At 36.3% G+C, this 25320-nt stretch overlaps 2 protein-coding genes across 6 annotated transcripts in view; one reads left to right on the top strand and one right to left on the bottom strand.

The window, feature by feature from the left end:
- The first annotated feature begins 1151 nt into the window (after window positions 1-1151).
- Window positions 1152-9155, top strand: LOC107590535 (phosphatidylinositol 4,5-bisphosphate 3-kinase catalytic subunit gamma isoform-like). 3 transcript variants are annotated; one of them, XM_016279339.1, is made up of 12 exons: window positions 1152-1353; window positions 2454-4447; window positions 4644-4709; window positions 4792-5017; window positions 5101-5204; window positions 5482-5628; window positions 5712-5802; window positions 5925-6055; window positions 6370-6481; window positions 7335-7492; window positions 7569-7673; window positions 8929-9155. In XM_016279339.1, exons 2-12 carry the CDS (start codon window positions 2462-2464, stop codon window positions 9103-9105), a joined length of 3303 nt encoding a protein of 1100 aa, XP_016134825.1. In that variant the 5' UTR covers window positions 1152-1353; window positions 2454-2461; the 3' UTR covers window positions 9106-9155. The 3 variants fall into 3 exon arrangements, with proteins under 3 accessions (XP_016134825.1, XP_016134824.1, XP_016134826.1); XM_016279338.1 differs by lacking the exon at window positions 8929-9155 and having other exon boundaries at window positions 7569-7900; XM_016279340.1 differs by lacking the exons at window positions 7335-7492; window positions 7569-7673; window positions 8929-9155 and having other exon boundaries at window positions 6205-6443.
- A 1832-nt stretch (window positions 9156-10987) lies between these two features.
- The window catches only part of LOC107590534 (FYVE, RhoGEF and PH domain-containing protein 4-like), a 23303-nt gene continuing 8970 nt past the window's right edge, over window positions 10988-25320 (bottom strand). For 2 of the 3 annotated variants that reach the window (XM_016279335.1, XM_016279337.1), the window contains exons 2-17: window positions 22793-22909; window positions 21868-22003; window positions 20284-20602; window positions 19104-19196; window positions 18026-18171; window positions 17796-17952; window positions 16544-16682; window positions 16303-16361; window positions 15748-15894; window positions 15308-15480; window positions 15199-15229; window positions 14259-14342; window positions 14034-14159; window positions 13729-13878; window positions 13487-13630; window positions 10988-11681 (exon numbers count right to left, since the gene is read on the bottom strand). In XM_016279335.1, the coding sequence (XP_016134821.1) occupies window positions 11412-11681; window positions 13487-13630; window positions 13729-13878; window positions 14034-14159; window positions 14259-14342; window positions 15199-15229; window positions 15308-15480; window positions 15748-15894; window positions 16303-16361; window positions 16544-16682; window positions 17796-17952; window positions 18026-18171; window positions 19104-19196; window positions 20284-20602; window positions 21868-22003; window positions 22793-22909 (2291 nt within the window). In that variant the 3' untranslated portion in view covers window positions 10988-11411. The remainder of the gene's footprint in view (window positions 11682-13486; window positions 13631-13728; window positions 13879-14033; window positions 14160-14258; window positions 14343-15198; window positions 15230-15307; window positions 15481-15747; window positions 15895-16302; window positions 16362-16543; window positions 16683-17795; window positions 17953-18025; window positions 18172-19103; window positions 19197-20283; window positions 20603-21867; window positions 22004-22792; window positions 22910-25320) is intronic. The other variant, XM_016279336.1, reaches the window with a different exon arrangement.

Here is a 25320-nt window from a genome sequence, read left to right as displayed (position 1 = left end):
AAATGCATAAATGGACTTAAAACTTGAATTAGATCTTAAGTATTTGCTTGCATCAGTTTTGTGTTGTTGATATGTAAACAACTAAATGAAAACAAAAATCTCCCTTATAAAATTAAAAATATCCTTTAGCAATTTGTCTAATAAGAAATCAATTATAAAATTAAAAATAGACAGATAATGTTGAGGGGTTATTAATGCAAATCCAATCCAAATATTGCGTCAATGCATAATATAAATGAATAATATAAGGGCAGGGCAAAGCATATAAACAGTGCTTCAATACTTGAGAGAATGATCTGGAAAATACCTCATTTAAAATTCATTAAAAAAAAAGACTGGATTTAGCTACCTTTATTTCAATTAAATAAATAATATTAGTATATATTAATATAATATTAATCTGCATTAATATTAATCTAATTCATATTAATATATTATATTACAATATAATAAATATATTTGGCCAAAGACAACACCACAATTGCTGACACTATACCATAATCTGCAATACTTGGCATTACTATCATCGAAATAATATGAGGATAACCTAATCTAACCCTAACCCGTATGTGTAGATGAGATGTCAAAATAATCAATCTAAATTATAAATGTGAGCCTCTAACACACCACCAGAGGACACCATTGCACAAGTAATATAGTGAAATATTGCCACTGGGCAAATTAAATGCATAAATGGACTTAAAACTTGAATTAGATCTTAAGTATTTGCTTGCATCAGTTTTGTGTTGTTGATATGTAAACAACTAAATGAAAACAAAAATCTCCCTTATAAAATTAAAAATATCCTTTAGCAATTTGTCTAATAAGAAATCAATTATAAAATTAAAAATAGACAGATAATGTTGAGGGGTTATTAATGCAAATCCAATCCAAATATTGCGTCAATGCATAATATAAATGAATAATATAAGGGCAGGGCAAAGCATGTAAACAGTGCTTCAATACTTGAGAGAATGATCTGGAAAATACCTCATTTAAAATTCATTTTAAAAAATGTGCATTTTAAATCCGTATCTTTATAATATCTGAAAGCCGTATTATCTATGCAAAACATATTTGCATTAAAAAAAGACCTGGTATTCTTCATTGTAGAGAGTGACTCGGTGTGTCAGACCAATGGGAGCAGCAGCTGAACCCGTGTGCGTGCGATCAGATGGTGAGAGGAGAGGAGACGAAACGCGCTTCTGTGACGGATCGCGGTTATTTAGGGGTAATAACTGCTGAAATAAGAGCGTTTTTACTTTCATGTGACCTGTACTGAATTCCTCTGCATCCATGCATAAGGCTTCACCCGACCGCTTTCAGGGTCTTTGGCTCTGCGTTTGCTGAACGGTGAGTTTGACTATCTTTCCGCTCTTTTACGGCAACCTTCCGGCAAAACCGTTACTTCAGATCTGTCGGTGTTATAATTAGTTTGTCTCATTCACTTGTGTAACAGTGACGGTGCATCACAGATAAATTACTTGTGTTTTCACTCCAAATATCGCACTTTTCAGAGTGTTATTATTTTAAGAAACTTCCGCATTTGCTGAAACATGGAAATGTTTCTTTCACAGTTTCCGCTTGCAAACTGGTCAGTGTAGGAAACACATTGAATGCAGTGGCATTCGTTTAGCTTTTTTTAAAAGATTGTTGATGATGTTTGAAGGGCTAAGCACATTTGTGCTTCCTGTTTTGGTGACTTCCTTTGCATAAAGTGAACGTTAACTCATATTATATAGTGTGTTAGATAATGTAACCCTGTAACGCAAATAGAATATATCTGGAAATGTCTCAATAAAGAAAAAGCGATATTTGGTTTGCGTATTCCTCTAGAAGCACATGTACACCTGCTATACAGTTATTTTAAAAGCTGGTGTTCATGGAGTCCCATGCAATTATGGGACCTTAAAAAGGCCTGAAGATACTTCACACACACACACACACACACACATGTTGTGTTTCCATGTTTTATGGGGACATTCCATAGGCGTAATGGTTTTTATACTGTACAAACTGTATGTGCTATTGCCCTACACCAACCCTACCCCTAAACCTACCCCTCACAGGAAACTTTGTGCGGTTTTACTTTCTCAAAAAAACTCATTCTGTATGATTTATAAGCTTGTTTCCTCATGGGGTCCTCAAAAAATGTCAAAATTTACTAGTATTACTATCCTTGGGGGGACATTTGGTCCCCATTACGTGATAAATACCAGGTACACACACACACACACACACACACACACACATATATATATATATATATATATATATATATATACACTCATTCATTGCCAAATATTAAGGATGGGGTTAATAGTTTGAATAAAAATAGTTCATTGTCAAAATATTGTGATGGTGGTCTATGGTGGCTTTTCATATATGTGCATGAAAAAAGCATCCCTAGTCCTTTGTGTAAAAAAAAAAAACTCTTTCTTTTTCTAATTTAGCATTGGTTATGGAACACCAAGCCAGTGATGATGAACCACCAGTAGTTCGTAGAGAGGAAAATAAGAGGAGAAGAAGAAAGATGAAAGCATTTACTTCTACCTCAGCTGTATTGACGGATCAAATAGCTGTAGAGTTTGTACTTCCCACCACCAACAAAAACAGCAAGAACCCAGACATTTTGCACTTGGACGTTACTGGCAATTGGACGATAGAGCAGGTGAAGGTTCAGATCTGGCACAGAGCGGTAACCACTAAGTTGTGCCCTGAATTTTACCAAAAATACTCTCCGGACCACTGCATGCTGCTCTACCAGAAGAAAGGCAACTGGTATGAGATCTACGACAAGCAGCAGGTATTCCAAACCCTTGACTGTATCAGATATTGGAAAGCATTGAGAAAAGAGGTTGGGAAGATTCACCTGGTTGTTAGACAGCAGCCTACTGAGGATTCGCTTCAATACCAGCGGTTTCTCAACCATCTAATTGGATATGATGTTACAGATGTCAGCAACGTCCATGACGATGAACTGGAGTTCACGCGAAGAAAGCTACTGACCCCTCGGAAAATTGAGCTGTCTGATCGAGATCCCAAACTTTACTCAATGGATCCTTGGATAACCACAAAGCCTCTCCCTGAATACCTGCTGAGCAAAATAAGTAACAATCACATCCTGGTAGTGATACACAAGGACACAACAAGCCAGACTATTAAGGTGTCTATAGATGACACACCTGTCCAGGTTCTTCAGAGCTTCTTCACCAAGATCACTAAAAAGCGAGCAATTTTAGGCATATCAGAAGACGTCAGCGAATCCGATTTTGTCTTGAGAGTTTGTGGAAGAGAGGAATACCTATATGGCAACTATGCCATCAAAGATTTCCACTGGATCAGACAGTGTCTTAAAAATGGTGAAGAGATCCATCTGGTTTTAGAGCGTCCTCCAGACCCAGAACAAGACGTGGTCCAAAAAGAGGAATGGTCTCAGGTCGATGACTGCACCGGTGTCGCTGGTACTCATGAACAACTGACCATCACTGAGAAAGACCACGAGAAGGTGTTTACCATCTCCCTTTGGGACTGCAATCGTAAATTCAGGGTGAAGATCTTGGGGATTGACATACCAGTGCTGCCACGCAATTCCGAGTTGATCGTGTTTGTCGAGGCCAGCATTTTCCACGGACAACAGCTGCTGGCCCAAGAAAGGACAACTTCCAAACCCTTCACAGAGGAGGTGCTCTGGAACACCTGGTTGGAGTTCAACATAAAGATCAAGGACTTACCCAAAGGTGCCCGACTTAGCCTGCAGGTGTCGTGTGGAAAAGCGCAGACTCAAACGTCCAAGGAAAACGAATGCAAAAACAAGAGCCGCTTGCTATACTATGTCAACCTGCTAATGGTGAACCACCGCTCCCTGCTCAGGCAGGGCGAGTTCATCTTGCACATGTGGAAGATGCCTGAGAAGAGTGAAGACAACAGCAGCGTTAACGCCGACAAACTTACGTCCGCAACCAACCCGGACAAGAACAGCTCCATGGCTGTTGCCATTCTCCTGGACAAGTACTGCTACCCTGTGGCTCTTCCCAAGAGCAAGGATTCTCCGGACTCGGAAATGGAAGGGGAGCGAGGGCAAAGAGAGATGCCCAACCATCTGCGCAAACAGTTTGAGCAGATTATTGCCACCGACCCTTTGCATCCGCTCAGCTCTGAAGATAAAGAATTGCTTTGGCACTTCCGGCAGGAGTGCATGAAGGATCCCAAAGCCTATCCGAAGTTTCTTTCCTCGGTTAAGTGGGGCAAACAAGAGGCCGTTGCGATAACGCACTGTCTCCTGGAGAGGAGCACCATATGGGACCGAAGCTCGCTTGATGTGGGTTTGGCTTTACAGTTACTGGACTGCCACTTCTCTGATGAAAATGTGCGCACTATGGCCGTCCGGAAGTTGGAGACTCTGGAAGATGACGATGTCCTGCGGTACCTCCTGCAGCTTGTTCAGGTGAGGCTCGGGTATTCAAAACACACTGTGGTTGGTTTTGCATATCTGCTCAGACATAACTTGACATTTACAAAGAATCTTCAGCTGGCTATTAAAATTAGCATGCAAAGTAAATATTTACATGAAATGAGCCGCACCATGTAATGTGACGTTCTCAAAGAATCTTAATTTTTGTTGCTGCTTATTTGTTTTGTAGGCTGTAAAATTTGAACCGTACCATGACAGCGCACTCGCCAGGTTTCTTCTCAAGCGTGCGCTTGGAGTAAGTCAGAACCTCATGCATCTACAACCAGTTTTTATGTTTTTAAAGTGTTTTTGGTTCAACTCTTGTGACTCCTTCACAGAGCATGCGGATCGGCCATTTCTTGTTCTGGTTCCTGCGTAGCGAAATCGCTCAATCCATGCACTATCAGCAGAGGTATGCCGTAATACTTGAAGCTTACCTCCGTGGCTGTGGTGAAGCCATGCTGCAGGACTTCAGGAAGCAAGTGGAGATGACAGAGGCCTTGCAAAAAGTCACTCGTGAGATTAAGCAAATGTCTGCTGAAAAGTATGATGTGTCAGCACAAGGTGACAACAACAGCCAGTATTTGTCCCTAGCATATGGCAATAGGCCAATGCAGTACATATCTAATGTTGTGGGAACACTGTAGTTGTTTTTCAGCTGCGTCAGAAACTGGAAGGTCTGCAGACGTCAGGGTTGCCGGACAGCTTTAAAGTGCCTTACGACCCAGGCCTACGGGCAGGGGCGCTTGTGGTACGTAAAATCATACCATTTCTTCCATTTTAGTTGCTACTAAGCTACAGTGCTTCTAAGTTCTGCATGTGCTAATTGGCCCCATTGACTTCCACTGTGTCTTACTGGGATGAGTGGAAATTAATCACTGTGGTAATCAACATTTTGCCACAAGTGCTGGAAGGAATGTTAAATTCCTTTAACATCCTCTAAAAGAATCCTCTGTAAGACACCGTTTTTTAATTAATAGTCCTGGCTAATGCACCCATTAATTATTGTACCATATTGTTAATTGTAGATTGAACAATGCAAAGTGATGGCATCCAAGAAGAAACCCTTGTGGCTGCAGTTCAAACGAGCCGACCCCACCACCTTGTCAAGTGACACAATTGGGATCATCTTTAAAGACGGGGATGACCTTCGTCAGGATATGCTGATATTACAGGTAGACATCATTTAAATGCGTGCTAGTACTCATGACCAACATTATCAGTGCTGTCTTTCAAATAGGCCATTTTTTCCTCTCAGATTTTACTGATAATGGAGTCTATTTGGGAGCTGGAGTCCTTGGATCTTTCCTTGTTACCATATGGATGTATTTCCACTGGAAATAAAATTGGTAATTGTGGTTGATGTGTTTTTTAAAGTTATTAAGCAACAGCAATTAAAAATGTAAATGCACACCACACTGCTATGAGTCAAATATCATAACGTATTGAATTCCTGATGCTCCTCTTCTAGGAATGATTGAAATAGTGAAAGATGCCACTACTATTGCTAACATTCAGCAAAGTACTGTCGGGAACACCGGAGCTTTTAAAGATGAGATCCTCAGCCAGTGGCTTTGTGAAAAGTGTGTGAATGAGGAAAAGGTATGTTATTTCCATTTATACTGTTGAATGTGCTAAAGAGGAAGGAAACCTCTCACTTCCTGGTGCATTAGTGTGTTTTTGTTTGAGGGCTTTTGCCTTTGTGGAGACCAAACACAGCACTTACACGTCATTGTGCTATTTTTAAACAGTCTCTCTTGACTTGTGTACCATCGTCTGCGGGTTTGGTCAAGCTCATCTTCTGATAAGGGGGTTCGGTCATACGTCAGACGTTTGCTTGATGCAAATGTGAAAAAGGTCAGGCATTGGTGATATGTCATATTTGTGAATTTTTCCATCCCACACCGCCTCTTCAGCACCAGCAGGCTGTTGAACGCTTTGTGTTCTCTTGTGGAGGGTATTGCGTGGCAACTTATGTCCTGGGCATCGGTGATCGTCACAATGACAACATAATGATCACAGAGACAGGTAATTATTGTTATTACAGGAACATGTGCTGCCTCTACTGCTGTTAAAGGAATATTCCAGGTTCTGTGCAAGTTAAGTTCAGACGACAACATTTGGGGCATAATGTTGATTACCACAAAAAAATTAATAAATAGTTCCACTCATCCCAACTTTTCAGAAAGAAAAAAAAACTATTATCTAAAATTATTATCTGTAGTTAAAATAATAATAAAATAAAACCATATTTATATTATATGAAAGACTTAAGCTTAAAAAACTGAACCCAAAATAATACAATTATATATATATATATATATATATATATAAAATAGAAATAACTGAAATAAATAAGCTTGAATTAATAAAATGACTAGAACTAAAACTGAAATAAATATAAAATTAAAGCTAAATAAAAAGAAATAATTTATAAACTCAATAATTAATAAGATATATAATATAGACACAAGACAAGACATGTTATGATTTTGGTGTGAAAAAAATAATTTATTGACTTTTTCCTGTGTAAAGTTATAACCAGTTTTACAACTTTTAACGCCATAAACTCTAAAACCACAAAACGACTGTAAAAATGCAGATTTTAAACCGCTTTACAGCTCAAATCATACACAAGTTTTAACAGAAGAATTGTGTAAGTGCTTTTATATAAGCTAAAAATTTTACAACCTCCAAAAATTGGCCCCATTCGTTTGCATTGTGCACTCTTGATATCTGCTTTATATAAAAAATATTTTTTATGCGAATTAAAATTATGCTGCAAATGCTGATGTTTGAGCTCAACTTGTATTGAAACCTGAATGTTTCATTAGTAAACCAGTTCAAGGAGCAATAATAAAATGCATGTGTTTTCAACTAGGTAACCTATTCCACATTGATTTCGGTCACATACTTGGAAACTACAAGAGTTTCTTGGGGATAAGCAAGGAGCGAGTGCCTTTTGTGCTGACTCCTGATTTCCTCTATGTGATGTGCACAACGGACAAAAAAAGCAGTCCTAATTTCCTCCAGTTTCAGGTACGTTCATACTATTTCACCTGTTAGCAACAGACTCCTCTGCTGTGACTAAACGTAATCTCCCTCAAAATCGCAGAACGTTTGCCTGAAGGCCTACCTGGCTCTGAGACACCACACCAACCTGCTGATCATCCTGTTCTCCATGATGCTGATGACCGGCATGCCTCAGCTGACCAGCAAGGAGGACATCGAGTACATACGGGAAGCGCTGACGGTCGGACGCTCGGAGGATGAGGCCAAACAACACTTCTTGGACCAAATCGAGATCTGCCGGGACAAGGGTTGGACGGTGCAGTTCAACTGGTTCCTACACTTGGTGCTAGGCATTAAACAAGGTGTGGAGAAACGTTCAGCTTGAAGACAAACAGTACATTTACTTCGTGAAGTACATTAGTGTTTTTATTTTTTTTTAAATTGCGCTTTTTAAGTATTGTTGCTGTATTTTTAGAATTTAGAATTTTACTAAAAAGCTTTTTATAGACCTAAATTATATTATTTTTTAATGCACGTACATCATGCATTGTGTTGTTTTTAATACTTCTTGCAGTCTTGATATTATCTTGCACTGTAATACAATACATTTTAATTTGTTTTAAGATTTGGGTCATTTTAAATGCCCATAAAAAAAAGCTATAAATAGCAAAAGTCATGGTTGAAATCTCTTATTCGCCTTTATTTGTCATCCTTTATTAATTTATTCTGTTATTGAAAGTTCCTAATAATGATAATAAAAATGTGTGTTTCTAAGATAAAAGGCATAGTATGTATCTGGTCATGCGATGTCAACATGGTGACCACCGGGATGTACAATGAAACCCCCTTTTCCAGAAAATTAAAAAAATATATAATATTAAAAATGAAGTGGAAATTATATTGATTACAATAATTATTAACTGTAATCTTTAGTTTTATTTTCAATCAGCTAGAGCAATTATTTTATATATGGATTACCTATGTCCCACATCAACATGAAATTATTTTTAAAAAGTATATATTTAATTACTTTATATTAAAATGCTTTGTAAATAAACCGTGTCAATGTGTCTAAGTTATTCAGCTCAATTTTCAATTCTTTTCATGTTAATTAAAATTTTCTGCATGCATTAAATACGCTCTTTATGCTGTGGAACACAAAAGAAGATATTCTGATTTTTCCACGTTACGATGAAAGTCAATGGGGTGCAACGTTTTTTCTATCCTATGGACTTTCATCATCAAAAAACTATTCTTTTGTGATCCAAAGAAAGTCAGTCAGTCATTCAAGTTGCAATTATTTGCAATTTTCTTATATTCTACTGATGCGAAAACTCAAGACTGGTTGCTGGGGAGTTATGTAGTTGCTAAGGTGTTTTGAGTGTTGCTAGTGTGTTCTGAGTTGTTGCTAGGTCCTGTTCTCCATGATGCTGATGACCGGCATGCCTCAGCTGACCAGCAAGGAGGACATCGAGTACATACGGGAAGCGCTGACGGTCGGACGCTCGGAGGATGAGGCCAAACAACACTTCTTGGACCAAATCGAGATCTGCCGGGACAAGGGTTGGACGGTGCAGTTCAACTGGTTCCTACACTTGGTGCTAGGCATTAAACAAGGTGTGGAGAAACGTTCAGCTTGAAGACAAACAGTACATTTACTTCGTGAAGTACATTAGTGTTTTTATTTTTTTTTAAATTGCGCTTTTTAAGTATTGTTGCTGTATTTTTAGAATTTAGAATTTTACTAAAAAGCTTTTTATAGACCTAAATTATATTATTTTTTAATGCACGTACATCATGCATTGTGTTGTTTTTAATACTTCTTGCAGTCTTGATATTATCTTGCACTGTAATACAATACATTTTAATTTGTTTTAAGATTTGGGTCATTTTAAATGCCCATAAAAAAAAGCTATAAATAGCAAAAGTCATGGTTGAAATCTCTTATTCGCCTTTATTTGTCATCCTTTATTAATTTATTCTGTTATTGAAAGTTCCTAATAATGATAATAAAAATGTGTGTTTCTAAGATAAAAGGCATAGTATGTATCTGGTCATGCGATGTCAACATGGTGACCACCGGGATGTACAATGAAACCCCCTTTTCCAGAAAATTAAAAAAATATATAATATTAAAAATGAAGTGGAAATTATATTGATTACAATAATTATTAACTGTAATCTTTAGTTTTATTTTCAATCAGCTAGAGCAATTATTTTATATATGGATTACCTATGTCCCACATCAACATGAAATTATTTTTAAAAAGTATATATTTAATTACTTTATATTAAAATGCTTTGTAAATAAACCGTGTCAATGTGTCTAAGTTATTCAGCTCAATTTTCAATTCTTTTCATGTTAATTTAAATTTTCTGCATGCATTAAATACGCTCTTTATGCTGTGGAACACAAAAGAAGATATTCTGATTTTTCCATGTTACGATGAAAGTCAATGGGGTGCAACGTTTTTTCTATCCTATGGACTTTCATCATCAAAAAACTATTCTTTTGTGATCCAAAGAAAGTCAGCCAGTCATTCAAGTTGCAATTATTTGCAATTTTCTTATATTCTACTGATGCGAAAACTCAAGACTGGTTGCTGGGGAGTTATGTAGTTGCTAAGGTGTTTTGAGTGTTGCTAGTGTGTTCTGAGTTGTTGCTAGGGCGTTGTTAAGGTATTGCTTAATTTTTACCCATAACTAGTAGAGTGCTAATATGAAATAGTTTGCAAACAGTGTTGTTCTTTTCACCATTTTTGTCCCTTTTAACATTCATTTAATCAAATTAGTATTGAATTGTAACTGTGGTCACACATGAGAGGATTTAAGTGGGACTGGTTCTTAAAACCATTTCACAAAGTCAGTTTCAGGTTAGATTTCTATCTTTGTGTTGCGTTTTGAAAGGGCTCTCACTTTGATTCAGAATTTGATACAGTATTTTTCTACAAATTACAAAATGTTCTGTCTGTTTCATTAGCTTACTTTATCCAGATCACAAGAAAGTGTTTTGTGAGAAATACTGTTGCAGTCAAAACCATATTTGTTTACAGGTTTAAATCATTTTAGTGGTTTCTAGGTTTCAGAGGGAGGCTAGCATGTTGCTGTTCAAGGTGGTTTCTAGGTGCTAGGGTGTTCAAGGTGGTTTCTAGTGTTTCAGATGGTAGCTAGGATGATGTGACACTGTTCTGAGTGGTTGCTAGGGTGTTATTTGTGTGTTCTTGGTGGTTGTTAGGGTTTCAGATGTAGCTAGGATGTTGCTATGGTGTTCTGAGCAGTTGCTAGGGTGTTGCTTAGGTGTTCAAACTGGTTTCAGATGCTAGCAAGGATGTTGCTACAGTGTTCAGAGTGGTTGCTAGGGTGTTGTTTAGGTGTTCAAAGTGGTTTCTAGGGTTTCAGATGGTAGCTAGGAAGTTGCTATGTTGTTCTGAGTTGTTGCTAGGCTGTTGCTTAGGTGCTCTAATTGGTTTCTACGGTTTCAGATGGTAGCTATAGAGAGGTCTAAGGATCAAGGCAAAGGAGCTTATCTTTTATTAATGAATTTGAATGTCAACATCCTGGTTTACCAAAAGCAATAAAGTGCATAAATCTTAGGGACAGTGACCATGACAAACAGCATATTAACATTGCAAATTTAAAATATACATAAAACATGACTAATAAATCACAAAGCATAATTTGGACTTGCTTGGCTGAGATTTTGCAATCTTTTGCAAACTAAGAGAATATAATTTAATCACACACTGAGTCTGATCGAGGTTGACATCATAATACATTAAAATATCTAAAATATTAATCAACTGACTGCATATAGGCTGCACAGGAAAAAACTATTTATACACTCCCAAACAAATCCAATCTGTTCCGTAAGTGTTTCTTTACCAACACATTCTACACGGAGTTACACGCGTAACAGTGCAAAAGCTGGAAAATGGCCCGGTCTTTTTCAGGTACCATCAGGCACGCCTTCATGGCAACCGTTGGCAAGGTCGCCAACGTCGCCAACGTCTGGTGTCTGACATTCTGGCATTTCCCCGATCACAGCTTTGCATATCACTCTCAGCCAGCGCAGTTTCACTTCCTCCGTGTCAGCAGTGAAGTAGTGCACAGATTTGGATTGGCGCAGACGGAAGCTGGAGGGAGGATGATCCACAGACCTTTGGACGTCCTCAACTTGGTAACCCAGGAGCGGGATGGTACACTGGGCTTTGACATCCTGGTAACAAAATCCCGGAGAAACCAGACTCATTCAAGGTCAATATTAACATTTAAAAGTAGAACATACAAGTTACTAAAGCTAGGGCGTTGCTAAGGTGTTCTGAATGGTTGCTAGTGTTTCAGAGGTAGTTAGGATGTTGTTAAGTGACTCCTAAGGTGTTTTGAGTGGTTGCTAAAGCATTGCTAAGGTATTCTGAGGGTTAGGGTTTATATGATAGCTAGGATGTTGCTAAGGTGTTCAGAGTGGTTCCTAGGGTTTGTATGATAGCTAGGGTGTTGCTAAGGTGTTCAGAGAGGTTCCTAGGGTTTATATGATAGCTAGGGTGTTGCTAAGGTGTTCAGAGTGGTTCCTAGGGTTTATATGATAGCTAGGATGTTGCCAAGGTGTTCAGAGTGGTTCCTAGGGTTTATATGATAGCTAGGGTGTTGCTAAGGTGTTCAGAGTGGTTCCTAGGGTTTATATGATAGCTAGGGTGTTGCTAAGGTGTTCAGAGAGGTTCCTAGGGGTTATATGATAGCTAGGGGGTTGCTTAGGTGTGCTGTGTGGTGTTTATAGGGTTTATATGATAGCTAGGGTGTTGCTAAGGTGTTCAGAGTGGTTCCTAGGGTTTATATGATAGCTAGGGTGTTGCTAAGGTGTTCAGAGTGGTTCCTAGGGTTTATATATGATAGCAAGGGTGTTGCTAATGTGTTCACAGTGGTTCCTAGGGTTTATATATGATAGCAAGGGTGTTGCTAATGTGTTCACAGTGGTTCCTAGGGTTTATATGATGGCTAGGATGTTGCTAAGGTGTTCCTAGTGGTTTCTACAGTGCTGCCTAGGTGTTCAGAGCAGTTTCTAGAGGTTATATGGTAGTTAGGATGTTGCTAAGGTGTTTTGAGTGGTTGCTAGGGTCTCTGGTAGTAGCAAAGACGTTGCTAAGCAGTTCTTAAGTGTATTCTAAATGGTTACTTGGGAACTACCAAGTGTTTGCCAAGTTGTACAGAGTGGTTGCTGGTGAGTTAGGGTTGCTAGGGTTTCTAGTGGTTGATAGGATGTTGCTAAGGTATTTTAAGTGGTTGCTAGACCATTGCTTCTGTGTTCAGAGTGGTTTCTAGGCTTCAGAGGGAAGGTAGCATGTTGCTACAATGTTTTATGTGGTTGTTAAGGTTTTGCTTAGGTGTTTAGTGGTTGTTAGGTGTTGCTTAGGTATTCAGTGGTTTCTAGGGTTTTAGATTGTAGCTAGGATGTTGCTGTTCTGAGTGGTTGCTAAGGTGTTAAAAGTGTTTTTTTAGCATTTCAGATGGTAGCAAGGACGTTGCTTAGTGGTTCATAAGAGTTTTCTGAGTGGTTACTAGGGAACTGCTAAGTGGTTGCTAAAGTTTCAGAAGGTAGCCAAGATGTTGCTCTTGCTAAGGTGTTGAGGTTTGTTTATGGGGTTTTAGATGGTAGATATGATGTTACTAAGTAGTTGCTAGGGTTTCTGGTGGCACCAAGGATGTTGCCAAGCGGTTCTGTGTTTTGAGTGGTCACTAGGGAATTGCTAAGTGTTCAGAGTAGTTTCTCGGGTTTCAGATGGTAACCAGGATGATGGAAGCTAGAATGTTGCTAAGCAGTGTTCTGAATGGTTGCTAGGGTGTTGCTAAGTGGTTACTAAGGTGTTCTGAGTGGTTGCTAGGGCATAATTTTGTCAAGCCAACATAATGTGAAGCAAGCTACACAAAATGTGTTTTTAAGGAGTATTTAGAAGTACTTTGTAGCATTTTTAATATAGCATCATTGAAGGCTGATGCATGTGAGCTCGACTACACTGCGTCTCTCACCTGTGGAGCGCCATACAGGTAAAGAACCAGTGCGTCATGCTGCGGAATCACACACCACACCCTCTGACACGGTTTAGTTCGGTCTGTACTGTACTGCAGGAAGCCACACAGGAAACTGTTTCCTGAGACCTGAGCTGCTTCAATCTGGTAAAGGTCAAGAGGAGAGAGAAAAAAACATCACGATTATTTCAAAAATGGTTCATGCAGACAGAACAAAAACTCAAAACATCAATAAGACGTACCTCAAGAATTCCTCTTTTCTTCCCGCTGACTGGTTCCTCAGCATCCACTCTTCCGGTCAGAATGAAGTAACAGTCCTTACACACCTTGTTTAATTTGTTGCCGTCGTACCTCAGCGATGCCTTGTAGTCCGAACATTTATAACACACAACCTTAAGACACATTTCAAAACGTTATTTTTTGGGAGTACAAATTTTTTTTCTGAGTTAGAGTATTGAGTTATGGCTGATCTATAATTTAACACTGATAGAATTTAACAGGAAGTGCTCGTTTAGATTTCCAGATAAATGTATGCATGCAAACTCACGTATCCACATGCCCTGCAATGGTGTCTCCTGCGGGTCAGAGGGTTGAAGGGCTCCTTGCATTTCATGCACATGGTCACTTCATTGTCCCGAATCCAGCGCGGTGCTCTCTTCCCCAACTCCTCTTTCTGAAAAACACATGAGCACAGATAAGGGAATGTCTTAAATGAAGATTGACCCCCACCACAGTTGTCTTTATGCATGACCAAATTGCTCTTTCTACTTACAGAAACCTCATCCACCACTTCTTTAGAGGCTGATTTGAACGATTCATTCTTCTGCTGAAAGATTTCAATGGTCTTCTGGAATGCCTAGAACGACCCACATTGAAACTTTACTATGGAAGCTTGTTTCTGCCTCGGAATAAAAAAATAATAATTGGGACTTTTTCCTCACAATTTAGACTTGTTTTTTCCTTGCAATTTTGATATAAACTCTTAATTGCAGGATATACTGTATACTCATATTTGTGAGAAAAAAAAATTATATATTTAATTCTGAGTTTGTCTCATAATTCTGACTTTTTTCCTCGCATAACTGCAAGATATAAGCCTTGCAGTTGTGAGTAAAAAGTTTATTTAATTCTGAGTTTATATCCCACGATTCTGACTTTTTTCCTTGTAATTCTGATATAAATTGTGAGAAATAAAAAAGGAAAAGTCAGAATTGTGAAATAAAAAGTCAGAAGCTCGTTTCCGCCATGTATAAAAAATTAAATTAAATTTGGACTTTTTCTCTCACAATTTGGACTTTTTTCCCCTCGCAATTCTGAGCTTATATCAGATAAATTAATATATGATATATAAACAGAAATATGAGAGAAATGTGCAATTCTGAGAAAGAAAAAAAAAAAGTCAGAATTGTGAGACAGAAAATCACAAATTTCTGCCACGTAATGAAAAAAAAAAAAGGTAATTGTGATTTCGTAGCTCACAATTCAGATTTATAGTTCACTTCTATGTTTAACTTTTTTTCTCTGAATTGCGAGAAAAGAAGTCTGAATTGTGAGAGAGAAAAAAAGTAGATTTTCAGAATTGAGATAAAATGTCTCAATTACCTTTTTTATTTTTTACTCCGTGGCGGAAACAAGATTCCATACTTTCCTGATTCTTACATTCATATAATTCAGATTTAAAGCATCTTTGAGCAACTCAACAACACTGATACCTTGATCCAGTCCTCTTTGTCTTGCTCTGAGCTGTGAACAACGGAAAGCTACAGTCATTATGAGCTAAAACAGACGTTATATTCCATATCCGCATGGTTCTGCCTTCACCTGGCCTGCAGCTCCAGCGTTCGCTCTTTACCCGACACCTGGAAAGTGTGAGGATAGTCGTCGTTGGAGGTCTCGAGCACCTTCATGCCCTCAACGCCCACCCGCGTGCGCACAGTGAACCGCTGGCCCACCAGACTGAACTTGGGCACGCAGTACAGCAACATGTTGTTAAACTGAAAAGAGAAGGATGGCGTGGGTTTAACTCCCAAATGACAGCAAGAAAAATTAATTTTTGTCATGTTTTTCAGCAAAACATCTAAACATTCTTAAATCAAGATACATTTACTTGAAGCAAAATGACATAAATCTTGTTTTCTGAAAAAAAATAATAATAATAATTAAGTGACTTTATGCTCCATTTTGCTTCAAGTAAATGTATCATGATTTAAGAATGTTTAGATAGAAAACAAGCCACAAATACCGAGTAAGAAGCAACTAACCAGGAAAAGGTATCTCTCCATGGACGAGGTGTTCCTTGCGGCCAGCTTTAGGATTTGTCCTTCTTTAATGAGCTCGTTGGACGGGTTAACGATGTCCTCTTCACCTCCCAGCATCTCATAGATCTCCATGAGCTTCTTCAGATTCTCCTGGAACACATGCGGAGAATGTCTGCATATAAAACCAATGAAGACTTAACAGAGATCAAAACACTAATGGCTTGTAGAGCCGGATTGTTGGTTGGTTAGCGTTTCAACACCGTGCCAGCTTCGATGGCTATTTTCATGGTGAATAACAAGTTGAAATGCTATAAAAGAGCAATTAAAAAACCTATACAAGGTTTGCTTTGGATAAAAACTTCAAAATGGATTCACGATTGAAATGTATTTGAAAGTACTTCATTTAAAAAAATAGTGGCCTGAATACACAAAGTTGCAATCGAAGCACATTTACGACCCCAGTTGCATGTGAAAATCATAAACGCAGTCAGGAAACAGGCCATCTTGGTCTGACTAATCTGTGTAGCTAGTAGCAGGTTAAGTGAAAGTGTCTCTCACCATCTTGCGGATGGCCGTGTTGGAGTGTGTGGCAGCCATTGAGATGATGTTCAGAGACTCTGGAAAGGAGAAGGAGAAGTGATATCTCAGCTGACTCATCCAGTTATGGAACTGAAAACAGTTGGGAGCCAAACAACACTTTCACTTTATCTCAAACGTTCACATTCTTGTGCAATATAAGTTTTGAACATATTAGTCGCTATTATAAATTGTGAGGCAACCAAAAGCATGTATCTCTCACTCTCGGCCTGGCTGCGGTCGGGGTCGTCCTCCGGGAGTTTCTTCAGATAGTCTTTGAGCAGCATCTCGTAGCGAGGAACCCGCTGCACCGGCTCCAGCATGTGATGCTGCAGAGTCAGATTCCCACACACCTCCTGACTCTAAACAAAAATACATAAATTCGACATTAACATTCAATCTATGTGCTGTTTATTGCATACTGCACAATGCATATTATGCACTGCCTACTGTCTACTATTAAAAATAGTATGTGAAATAGTATAAACATTACAAAGAGTACTTTTACCAGTTTATTTAAATACGGAGTCAAAATAATGTTTCCAGTGCATTCATCACAGTGGAAATGGAAGGTCATGCACATTGCATTGTGGGATACAGTATACTAGGCAGTGTGCTCTAGTTATATACTGTATACTGCACATTTTGGGAAATGTTGCATGACATCTTGGATTTTCATACATAAAATTGGTGTACTGCAAAATTAATATTCAAAAAAAGTTTAATTATTATTCTACACATAAAACAATTAAAACCGTATTTTATTAATCGTTTAACAGCAGGTGTCAAACGATTAATCGCATCCAAAATAAAAGTTTTTGTTTACATAATACATGTATGTGTACTGTGTATATTTACTTATGTATATATAAATACACAGTATATATTTAAAAAAATATTTACGTGTATATACATTTATATTCTTATATTATACATAAATATTTAATATATAAACAACATTTTTCTTAAATATATACATGTATGTGTTTGTATTTATATATACATAATAAATATACACAGTACACACACACATATATTATGTACACAAAAACTTTCATTTTGGATGCGATTAATCGTTTGACAGCACTATAATATTTATATATATACACACACACACATCATTTTCATTTTATTATTTCATATATTTTAAGATATTTAACTAGAAAATCAGAACAAATTGTTTTTTATTATTTTAATATATTTTTAATAATATAATAAAAATATTTAATAATATATTTTTAGATATTTAACTGGAAAAATCAGACCAAATAATGTTATACTATTTTTATATATTTTAGCCATTTAACTGGAAAATCAGGAAAAAAAAAATAATAATTATATATATATATATATATATATATATTTTAGATATATTTTTAGCTATTTAAAAAAAAGAGGTAGAATAAGAGTTCAGGCAGTTGTTAAAAGGGTATTTAATCAGTTATTTTGAGTTGAAAGCACACACACACACACACCTGTATGTCCTGAATGATGGCATTAAGCTGTGCCGATCGCTCCATCCACTGTTTGAGCAGGTCCATGGCGCTGTCGAAGTTTTTCACGTACTCGGCATACATCCTGAGAAAGGGTGCGAGCTGTGCTAAGATGTCCCCGATGCGGGGCGTGGAGTCCCTGCAGGAGGACGGAGACGTGAGCGGGTGTGTGTGAGAGCGGAGAAGAAGCATGAAGATGAATCAGCGCTCACCACTGGCTCATCCGCGTCTCCAGATCCGGCAGGAGGAACTGGCTGTGGAAGGTGTAGATGGATCCCACATTGGAGAAGATGCCCTTCACCACCTCGACAGGAAACGTCCCCTTCCCAGCCTCCTCAGTGAGTTTAGCGCAGAACACCTGCAGAAACACAGTACACACTTCACACTTGCACACTCTTAAAAATAAAGGTTTTCTAAGAGGGTTTTTGTAGAAATGCCATAGAAGAACCATTTTTGGTGCCCTTTCAGTGATCATTTCTTAAAAGAACCTATTTTATTAATGTGAAGAATATTTGAATAATCTTTTTCCATTATAAAAAACCTTCTGTGCAATGCAAAGGTTCCATTTTTCATTTCATTCAAAAAATTAATTAAAAAAAAAATTAAATTACATTTTAAATTAACAATTTAATTAATTTAATTGTTCATGGAGCCATACATGATCATTTTAAAATTAATAATTTAATGTAGTCATTTTTAATATTTTTAAAAAGGTTTCAAGGATGACATAGGTTCTTCATGGAGCCATATGTGATCAATTACATTTTTAAAATCATAATCATAAATTTAAAATGAATAACTTAATTAAATATGTATTAATAATAAAAAAAATTAAATACTAATTTTAAATGTAATCATTTTGGTAATTTAATCATTTTAAAATTAATCGTTTAAATCATTTTTAATACATTTAAAAGGTTCCATGGATGTGAAAGGTTCTTCATTAATTTCTTTTAATTAATAATTTAAGTAATTTTTTTTTAATAACGGTCAAATTAAAAAAAATGTAATCATTTTAAAATTAATAATTAAATTATATAACTTTAAAAAGGTTCCATGGATATTAAACTTTAAAATTCTTCATGGAACCACAGATGGTAATTTTTAAATTAATAATTTAACCAATGAAATTTGTTTTAATAATTGTAAAATTAATCATTTAAATGATGTAATCGTTTTAAAAAGTCCATGGATGTTAAAGGTTCTGTACGGAACCATCAATGGCAATAAAGAACCTTTATTTTTAAGAGTATTCGGTGAGAAGAATGATTTTAAAGAGCAAGGACTGACCTGGTCCAGCAAATGCAGCCGGGTCACATACGCCCTCTCGGTCTGCAGGAGCTCACTGGCTATCTTATAGAGCTTGAGCTCTTTGATCGGCTCCTGTTGAAAACAGCCTGTTATTTCCTCTGTTACTGAATCTGAAAGCGTGGCATGTCTCTGTGGTAATGTAATTTAGGTAAAGTCTGCTGCTGGAAAGCCACTAACAGTCTGAGTGGAAAAATACAGGGTCATGTGGTCGGGTAGATGGGCCACTTCTGATTCCAATACCTGATAGCAGTCACACATAGACTGATGTGCAGCTTTATTCTGGCATTCTAATGTGCAATATGATGAACATTTTAGCTAGTATTTAACTTGATGCCATGATGCTAAAGTGTTGAAACTGGTTGTCAGGATGCAGTTTTGTGGTTCCCACGATACTGTTTTCAGTCAAGAGAGTCCACATCCCAAATCACGCTGATATTTTGGTCTCTAGATACAGCTTGCATCCCTTTTTCAAGGGACTGTACAGTTCACATTACATTTACGTTTGGATCTGTTTGCTTACCATTCATGTCCGTACCATAGGACATGCGTTATTAATAAAAAATAATAATTTAAATAATGCAATTAATAAATTATTAACTTCATAATTTACATTTAAATCGAGTAATCATTTAAAATAAGGTATTCATAAAACCAATAATTAAGACAAATACATTTTATATTATTAAATAATAATACATTTTCACCCATTTTATCATCTCACAGAACGCCTTTAATATTAAAATAATTTATGAATTTACATCTCACAGGTAAATGTTCAGTAATTAAAATAATTTATGAATTTTCAATCATTTAAAAATAAATAATTTAATAATCAATAAACCAATTATTTAAATAATGTACATTTAAAAACAATTTAATTCTTTTTTATTAAAAATAATACTTTACTGTAATAATTTTGCAATTAATTCTTTAAAGAATGTACTCATTTTTTTACTAAATAACACCTTTTGCAATAATTAAGACAAATGCAATTTGTATCTTGAATCTTGTGCATTTTCACCCATTTTACAGCCTGAAAATGGCAGATCTGATCGCTTAACATTAAATGTGCCAATGTTTAATAATTAGGGTTCGATATTATGAACACAAAGTATAAGTGCTAGTACTAGTGATGCTGTGCAGCATGTCAGTATCTCACATGTTTGTCTTCATCTTTCTCCATGTTCTGCGTCTCTTCATTTAAGACGTTCTCCCGAGTCTCGTCCTCGTGGTCCTGTAGAGCACTTTCTCTCACTTTTTTGCCGGTTTCTGAGGGAGCCGGGAGATGTCCAGCATCCGTCTCTTGCTCTACAAACTCAGTGTGACCTTTGACCTCTTCTGACCACCAGCCCGACCAGACGTGCCAGCGGGAGTCCTGCGAGGACGTCTGAGAGTAGACGGGGTCTGAACGCTCGGGGCTCACCGGGGCTTCGATGAGGCGCTCAGCTGGAGAACAGTCTGATGAAGCTTTGGTGGCGCTGGAAGAGAGAGTACGAGATGCCAAACACTGCGTCTAGAACAGCGCTTCAACAGGAAGTGAAAGTTTCAAAGGCGGAGCAGAGGGTTACAGAGAGAAACGAGGGGGTGAATTTCCCCTCACTGTCCTATTTATGAAGTGTGAATGTACAGTACTAGTCAACAGACTGAATTTCTCTCAACTACGTTTCTCCTTAATCAAAAAATTTTCACTTAGAAATTGCTAGTAAATTTCACAAATAATTGTTTTTGAATTTTTTTTATATTTATTTTATTTTTGAAAAATGTGTGGTTTTTCCAACACTATTACACAGAAGTGATCACTCAAAAAAATAAACATGGAAGATTAAGAATGGTCATGCAACTTCCACTGGACTGCTTGAGATGGACTGACAAATGAATGAATGAATACTGATGACTTCACGATTGTTTATGGTGTAAAACAGTAACAAAAAAAGAACTAACATCAGCTGTTCCCCAGTGTTTGTCTAATATTGTTTATGTTTCTGATGCACACACACCTCTTGTCAATATTTCTGTGGTATTTGGAGATCACGGTCGATCTTCCTCGGGTTATGCTTGTCATCGTATCCTTCTCGTCTATGATGCTTCCAGCTGAAATCTTCACTGGACACTGGAATTTCGGTTTCGGAAGAACTACAATGGAAAATCAAGACATGAAAGATGCTTTAAAACAGGGGTTTTGATCACCTATGACTAGGAAGTATGTTTTTTTTCTTAATACAAACAGCAGGGGTCAGTGTAATTCAATATTTCTAAGTGTAATTAATAATTTTAAAATAATTTAAACATTTTAAACGTAATACTATTTTTAATAATACTTTAACAGTAGTCAAACTCACATACGGGTAAGCGTAATCAAACCCACACACACACACACACACATACATATATAAAATCTTATTTAAAAAAAATAACTATATTTATAATTTTTATCCTTAATCAAAAAATTTTCACTTAGAAATTGCTAGTAAATTTCACAAATAATTGTTTTTGAATTTTTTTTATATTTATTTTATTTTTGAAAAATGTGTGGTTTTTCCAACACTATTACACAGAAGTGATCACTCAAAAAAATAAACATGGAAGATTAAGAATGGTCATGCAACTTCCACTGGACTGCTTGAGATGAATACTGATGACTTCACGATTGTTTATGGTGTAAAACAGTAACAAAAAAAAGAACTAACATCAGCTGTTCCCCAGTGTTTGTCTAATATTGTTTATGTTTCTGATGCACACACACCTCTTGTCAATATTTCTGTGGTGTTTGGAGATCACGGTCGATCTTCCTCGGGTTATGCTTGTCATCGTATCCTTCTCGTCTATGATGCTTCCAGCTGAAATCTTCACTGGACACTGGAATTTCGGTTTCGGAAGAACTACAATGGAAAATCAAGACACGAAAGATGCTTTAAAACAGGGTTTTTGATCATCTATGACTAGGAAGTATGTTTTTTTTCTTAATATAAACAGCAGGGGTCAGTGTAATTCAATATTTCTAAGTGTAATCAATTTTAAAATAATTTAAACATTTTAAATGTAATACTATTTTTAATAATACTTTAACAGTAGTCAAACTCACATACGGGTAAGCGTAATCAAACCCACACACACACATACATATATAAAATCTTATTTTAAAAAAATAACTATATTTATAACAATTTTTTATCATTTTAAAATAAATAATAATTTTGAAATCAATCATTTAAATAATAATGATTTATTTGTATTAATTTGAAATATTTACACATTTTTAATATTTTCCCTTCTTTTGGTCTGAACTTTTCCACAACATTCTAATTTATTGTGATGCACCTGTATATACATGACTAATTAAAAAAAAAAAAAAATTTTTTTACAAGAGGTTGAGTTTGTGGGTAAAACCCACGTTGAACAGCCCACATTATCTCAAACATCACTTCCTGTGCTCCTACATCTGCTATACAGTCCAACCAAATCACACTACTTTATATTTTTTCAGAAAACCTCCTTTGAATTTCAGTAATAAAATGAGACTTATACAATGCAATGAGAAAATGTGAGTGGTAAACTCTCCGGCATTATGCCAAGGCGTTCAGAGTGGTTTTAAATATGTGGTTTGTAACTGGTCTGAGTGAAGAGTCTCGCTCCCTCCTCCAGTAAAGTGCGTTCAGATGCTGATGTACCTGGCGGAGGAGGCATTGGTGAGACGGTGTAGACCGCTGACCTTCTCAACACTGAGCTCCTGTTATTCAGCAAACTCTCGTATGCAACGTCACACTGGCTCCTGCATCCAGCATCTCCTGTCCACACACACACAGAACAGAAGTTCACACAACACACACACACACACACACACACTTGACTTCTGCAAAGCCAGGCACACCAATTAACTAAGTGATTTGGGAAGTTTTTGAGCACATTTTAAGCTAGCACAGTTTTATGCAGTAAAAGTTTTTCAAAATGTAGAAATCACCATTTACTGAATGAGAATTCAAAGTGAAAGCGACATCTGAAGGATGTTTTTAGTGAAAATGGCTGCTTCCTCTATTGTGCACTTGAACACACATCCTCTTGAGCACCGTTGTGTGATTAGAGATTTATGAAAACACTGCTGCAGTGTTTCTGTGGTGGTTTGGTGGCATATATATATCGAACTTATTAAATGAGGATTTTGTGTGCATTTTGGGAAGGGGCAAGTCGTCACAATCGTTTTAACTTGGTTACCATATTAGTCGGCTAAATCATTGGTTTATTGTGTCACAAAAAGTTCTGTTTAACCGCTTACATTTTTAGAAAACCTAAATAGCATCAAATACAATGAAATGCATACATTTTGTGAAATATTACTTTTAATTTAATTTTGTTATGTGCTTTTTGTCATTTTTATTGGCTATTGGTTTTAGTTTTGTAATATTCCTATTTAGTTTTAATTTCTTAATTCAGTTCACGTTTTTTTCCCCCATGTAATATTTATATTCATATTTTATCTGAATTATCTAAAACTATTTTTAATAGTTTTAGTTAACAGTAACAAAACTGCAATAAACAGCAGAATCCACATACAAATCCGCTAGAAGATCATATTTTACTTTACACTGTAGCTTTTATTTTTATATTTTCACTTTAATTTTAGTTTAAGTTTTAATTAAATTTTCTTCATTTTTATTAGTTTCTAAACACTTCTATTTATACAGTTTTTTTTTAACTATAAATACAAATATTTTTAATAGTTTTAGTTTAACTTAACAACACTGCAATAAACATAAGACATTTTATTTTATTTGCATTTGTATATTATTATTATACCTTTTATTTTCATTATGCTTCTTGACATTTTTACTAGGGTTTTATACATATTTCTAATTAGCTTTATTTTTATTTCAGTTGAAGTTTTTCATCTAAAATGTATGTTTTCATTTATTTCACTCAAATTTTATTCAATTATTGTAATAGTTTCAGTCAACAATAACAGCAGTATCCAGATACTGTGTGACAACATGCCCCGCTATAACATCAGTGTTCATTAAATCAGCTCTATTGTTTTTCCTGGAAAATAATCATAGAAAAGTTCAAATACTTTTTAATAGCCAAAATTTTGACAGCTTCTACTAGTTTCCCCTAATGTTTATTTGCCGTTTTATCATTCCCAGTGTATTCCATTTTTCCCTTAATAAATAAAGACAAATTTATGTTGAAATAAAAGCAGCACGTTTGACTGCGGTTGGCAATCTCTCAAGAAATGTGAGTTAGTGGAGGCCCGTGCTGCTGAGCTGCTGAGCTTCCTCAGTGTGCTTTCTCAGTTCCTCACGCTCTGAGTCCATGACAAAGACTCTCTCACTGTGAGGCTTTCAACGACAGACTCTCGTAAGGAGAAGTGCTGCATCCACAAGCTCTCAGTGTCATGAGAACCTAAAGAGAAACCCCAAAACAGCTCACGGCTTGCACTTTTAACGAATTCCAAAAAAATTAAAATAAAATTCACTTTACAGAGCTTTCACTTTTTTAGCAATCAAATATTTTAGAGATGAGCTGACAGCTTCTACTAGTTTCCCCTAATGTTTATTTGCCGTTTTATCATTCCCAGTGTATTCCATTTTCCCCTTAATAAATAAAGACAAATTTATGTTGAAATAAAAGCAGCACGTTTGACTGCGGTTGGCAATCTCTCAAGAAATGTGAGTTAGTGGAGGCCCGTGCTGCTGAGCTGCTGAGCTTCCTCAGTGTGCTTTCTCAGTTCCTCACGCTCTGAGTCCATGACAAAGACTCTCTCACTGTGACGCTTTCAACGACAGACTCTCGTAAGGAGAAGTGCTGCATCCACAAGCTCTCAGTGTCATGAGAACCTAAAGAGAAACCCCAAAACAGCTCACGGCTTGCACTTTTAACGAATTCCAAAAAAATAAAAATAAAATTCACTTTACAGAGCTTTCACTTTTTTAGCAATCAAATATTTTAGAGATGAGCGGAACCAGGAAATGAATATAATTTTTATGACTAAGATTTTTAAAAATCACACACAATCACAAATGTAATATTTCGAAAGTATAAATAAACAAATAAATAAATACAAATTAAGATATAAAAATTCTATAAATATAAAATATAACCCTAACCTTTTATTTATATATATATAAATTTATACACATAAAATTTTAATATTAATTATATTTTAAATAAATAAGATATAAAATGTCTATAAATATAACCCTAT

Source organism: Sinocyclocheilus grahami, unplaced genomic scaffold, assembly GCF_001515645.1.
Source record: "Sinocyclocheilus grahami isolate Dianchi unplaced genomic scaffold, SAMN03320097.WGS_v1.1 scaffold129.1, whole genome shotgun sequence".
Classification (NCBI taxonomy): Eukaryota; Metazoa; Chordata; class Actinopteri; order Cypriniformes; family Cyprinidae; genus Sinocyclocheilus; species Sinocyclocheilus grahami.
This window is presented reverse-complemented; position numbering and strand designations above follow the sequence as displayed.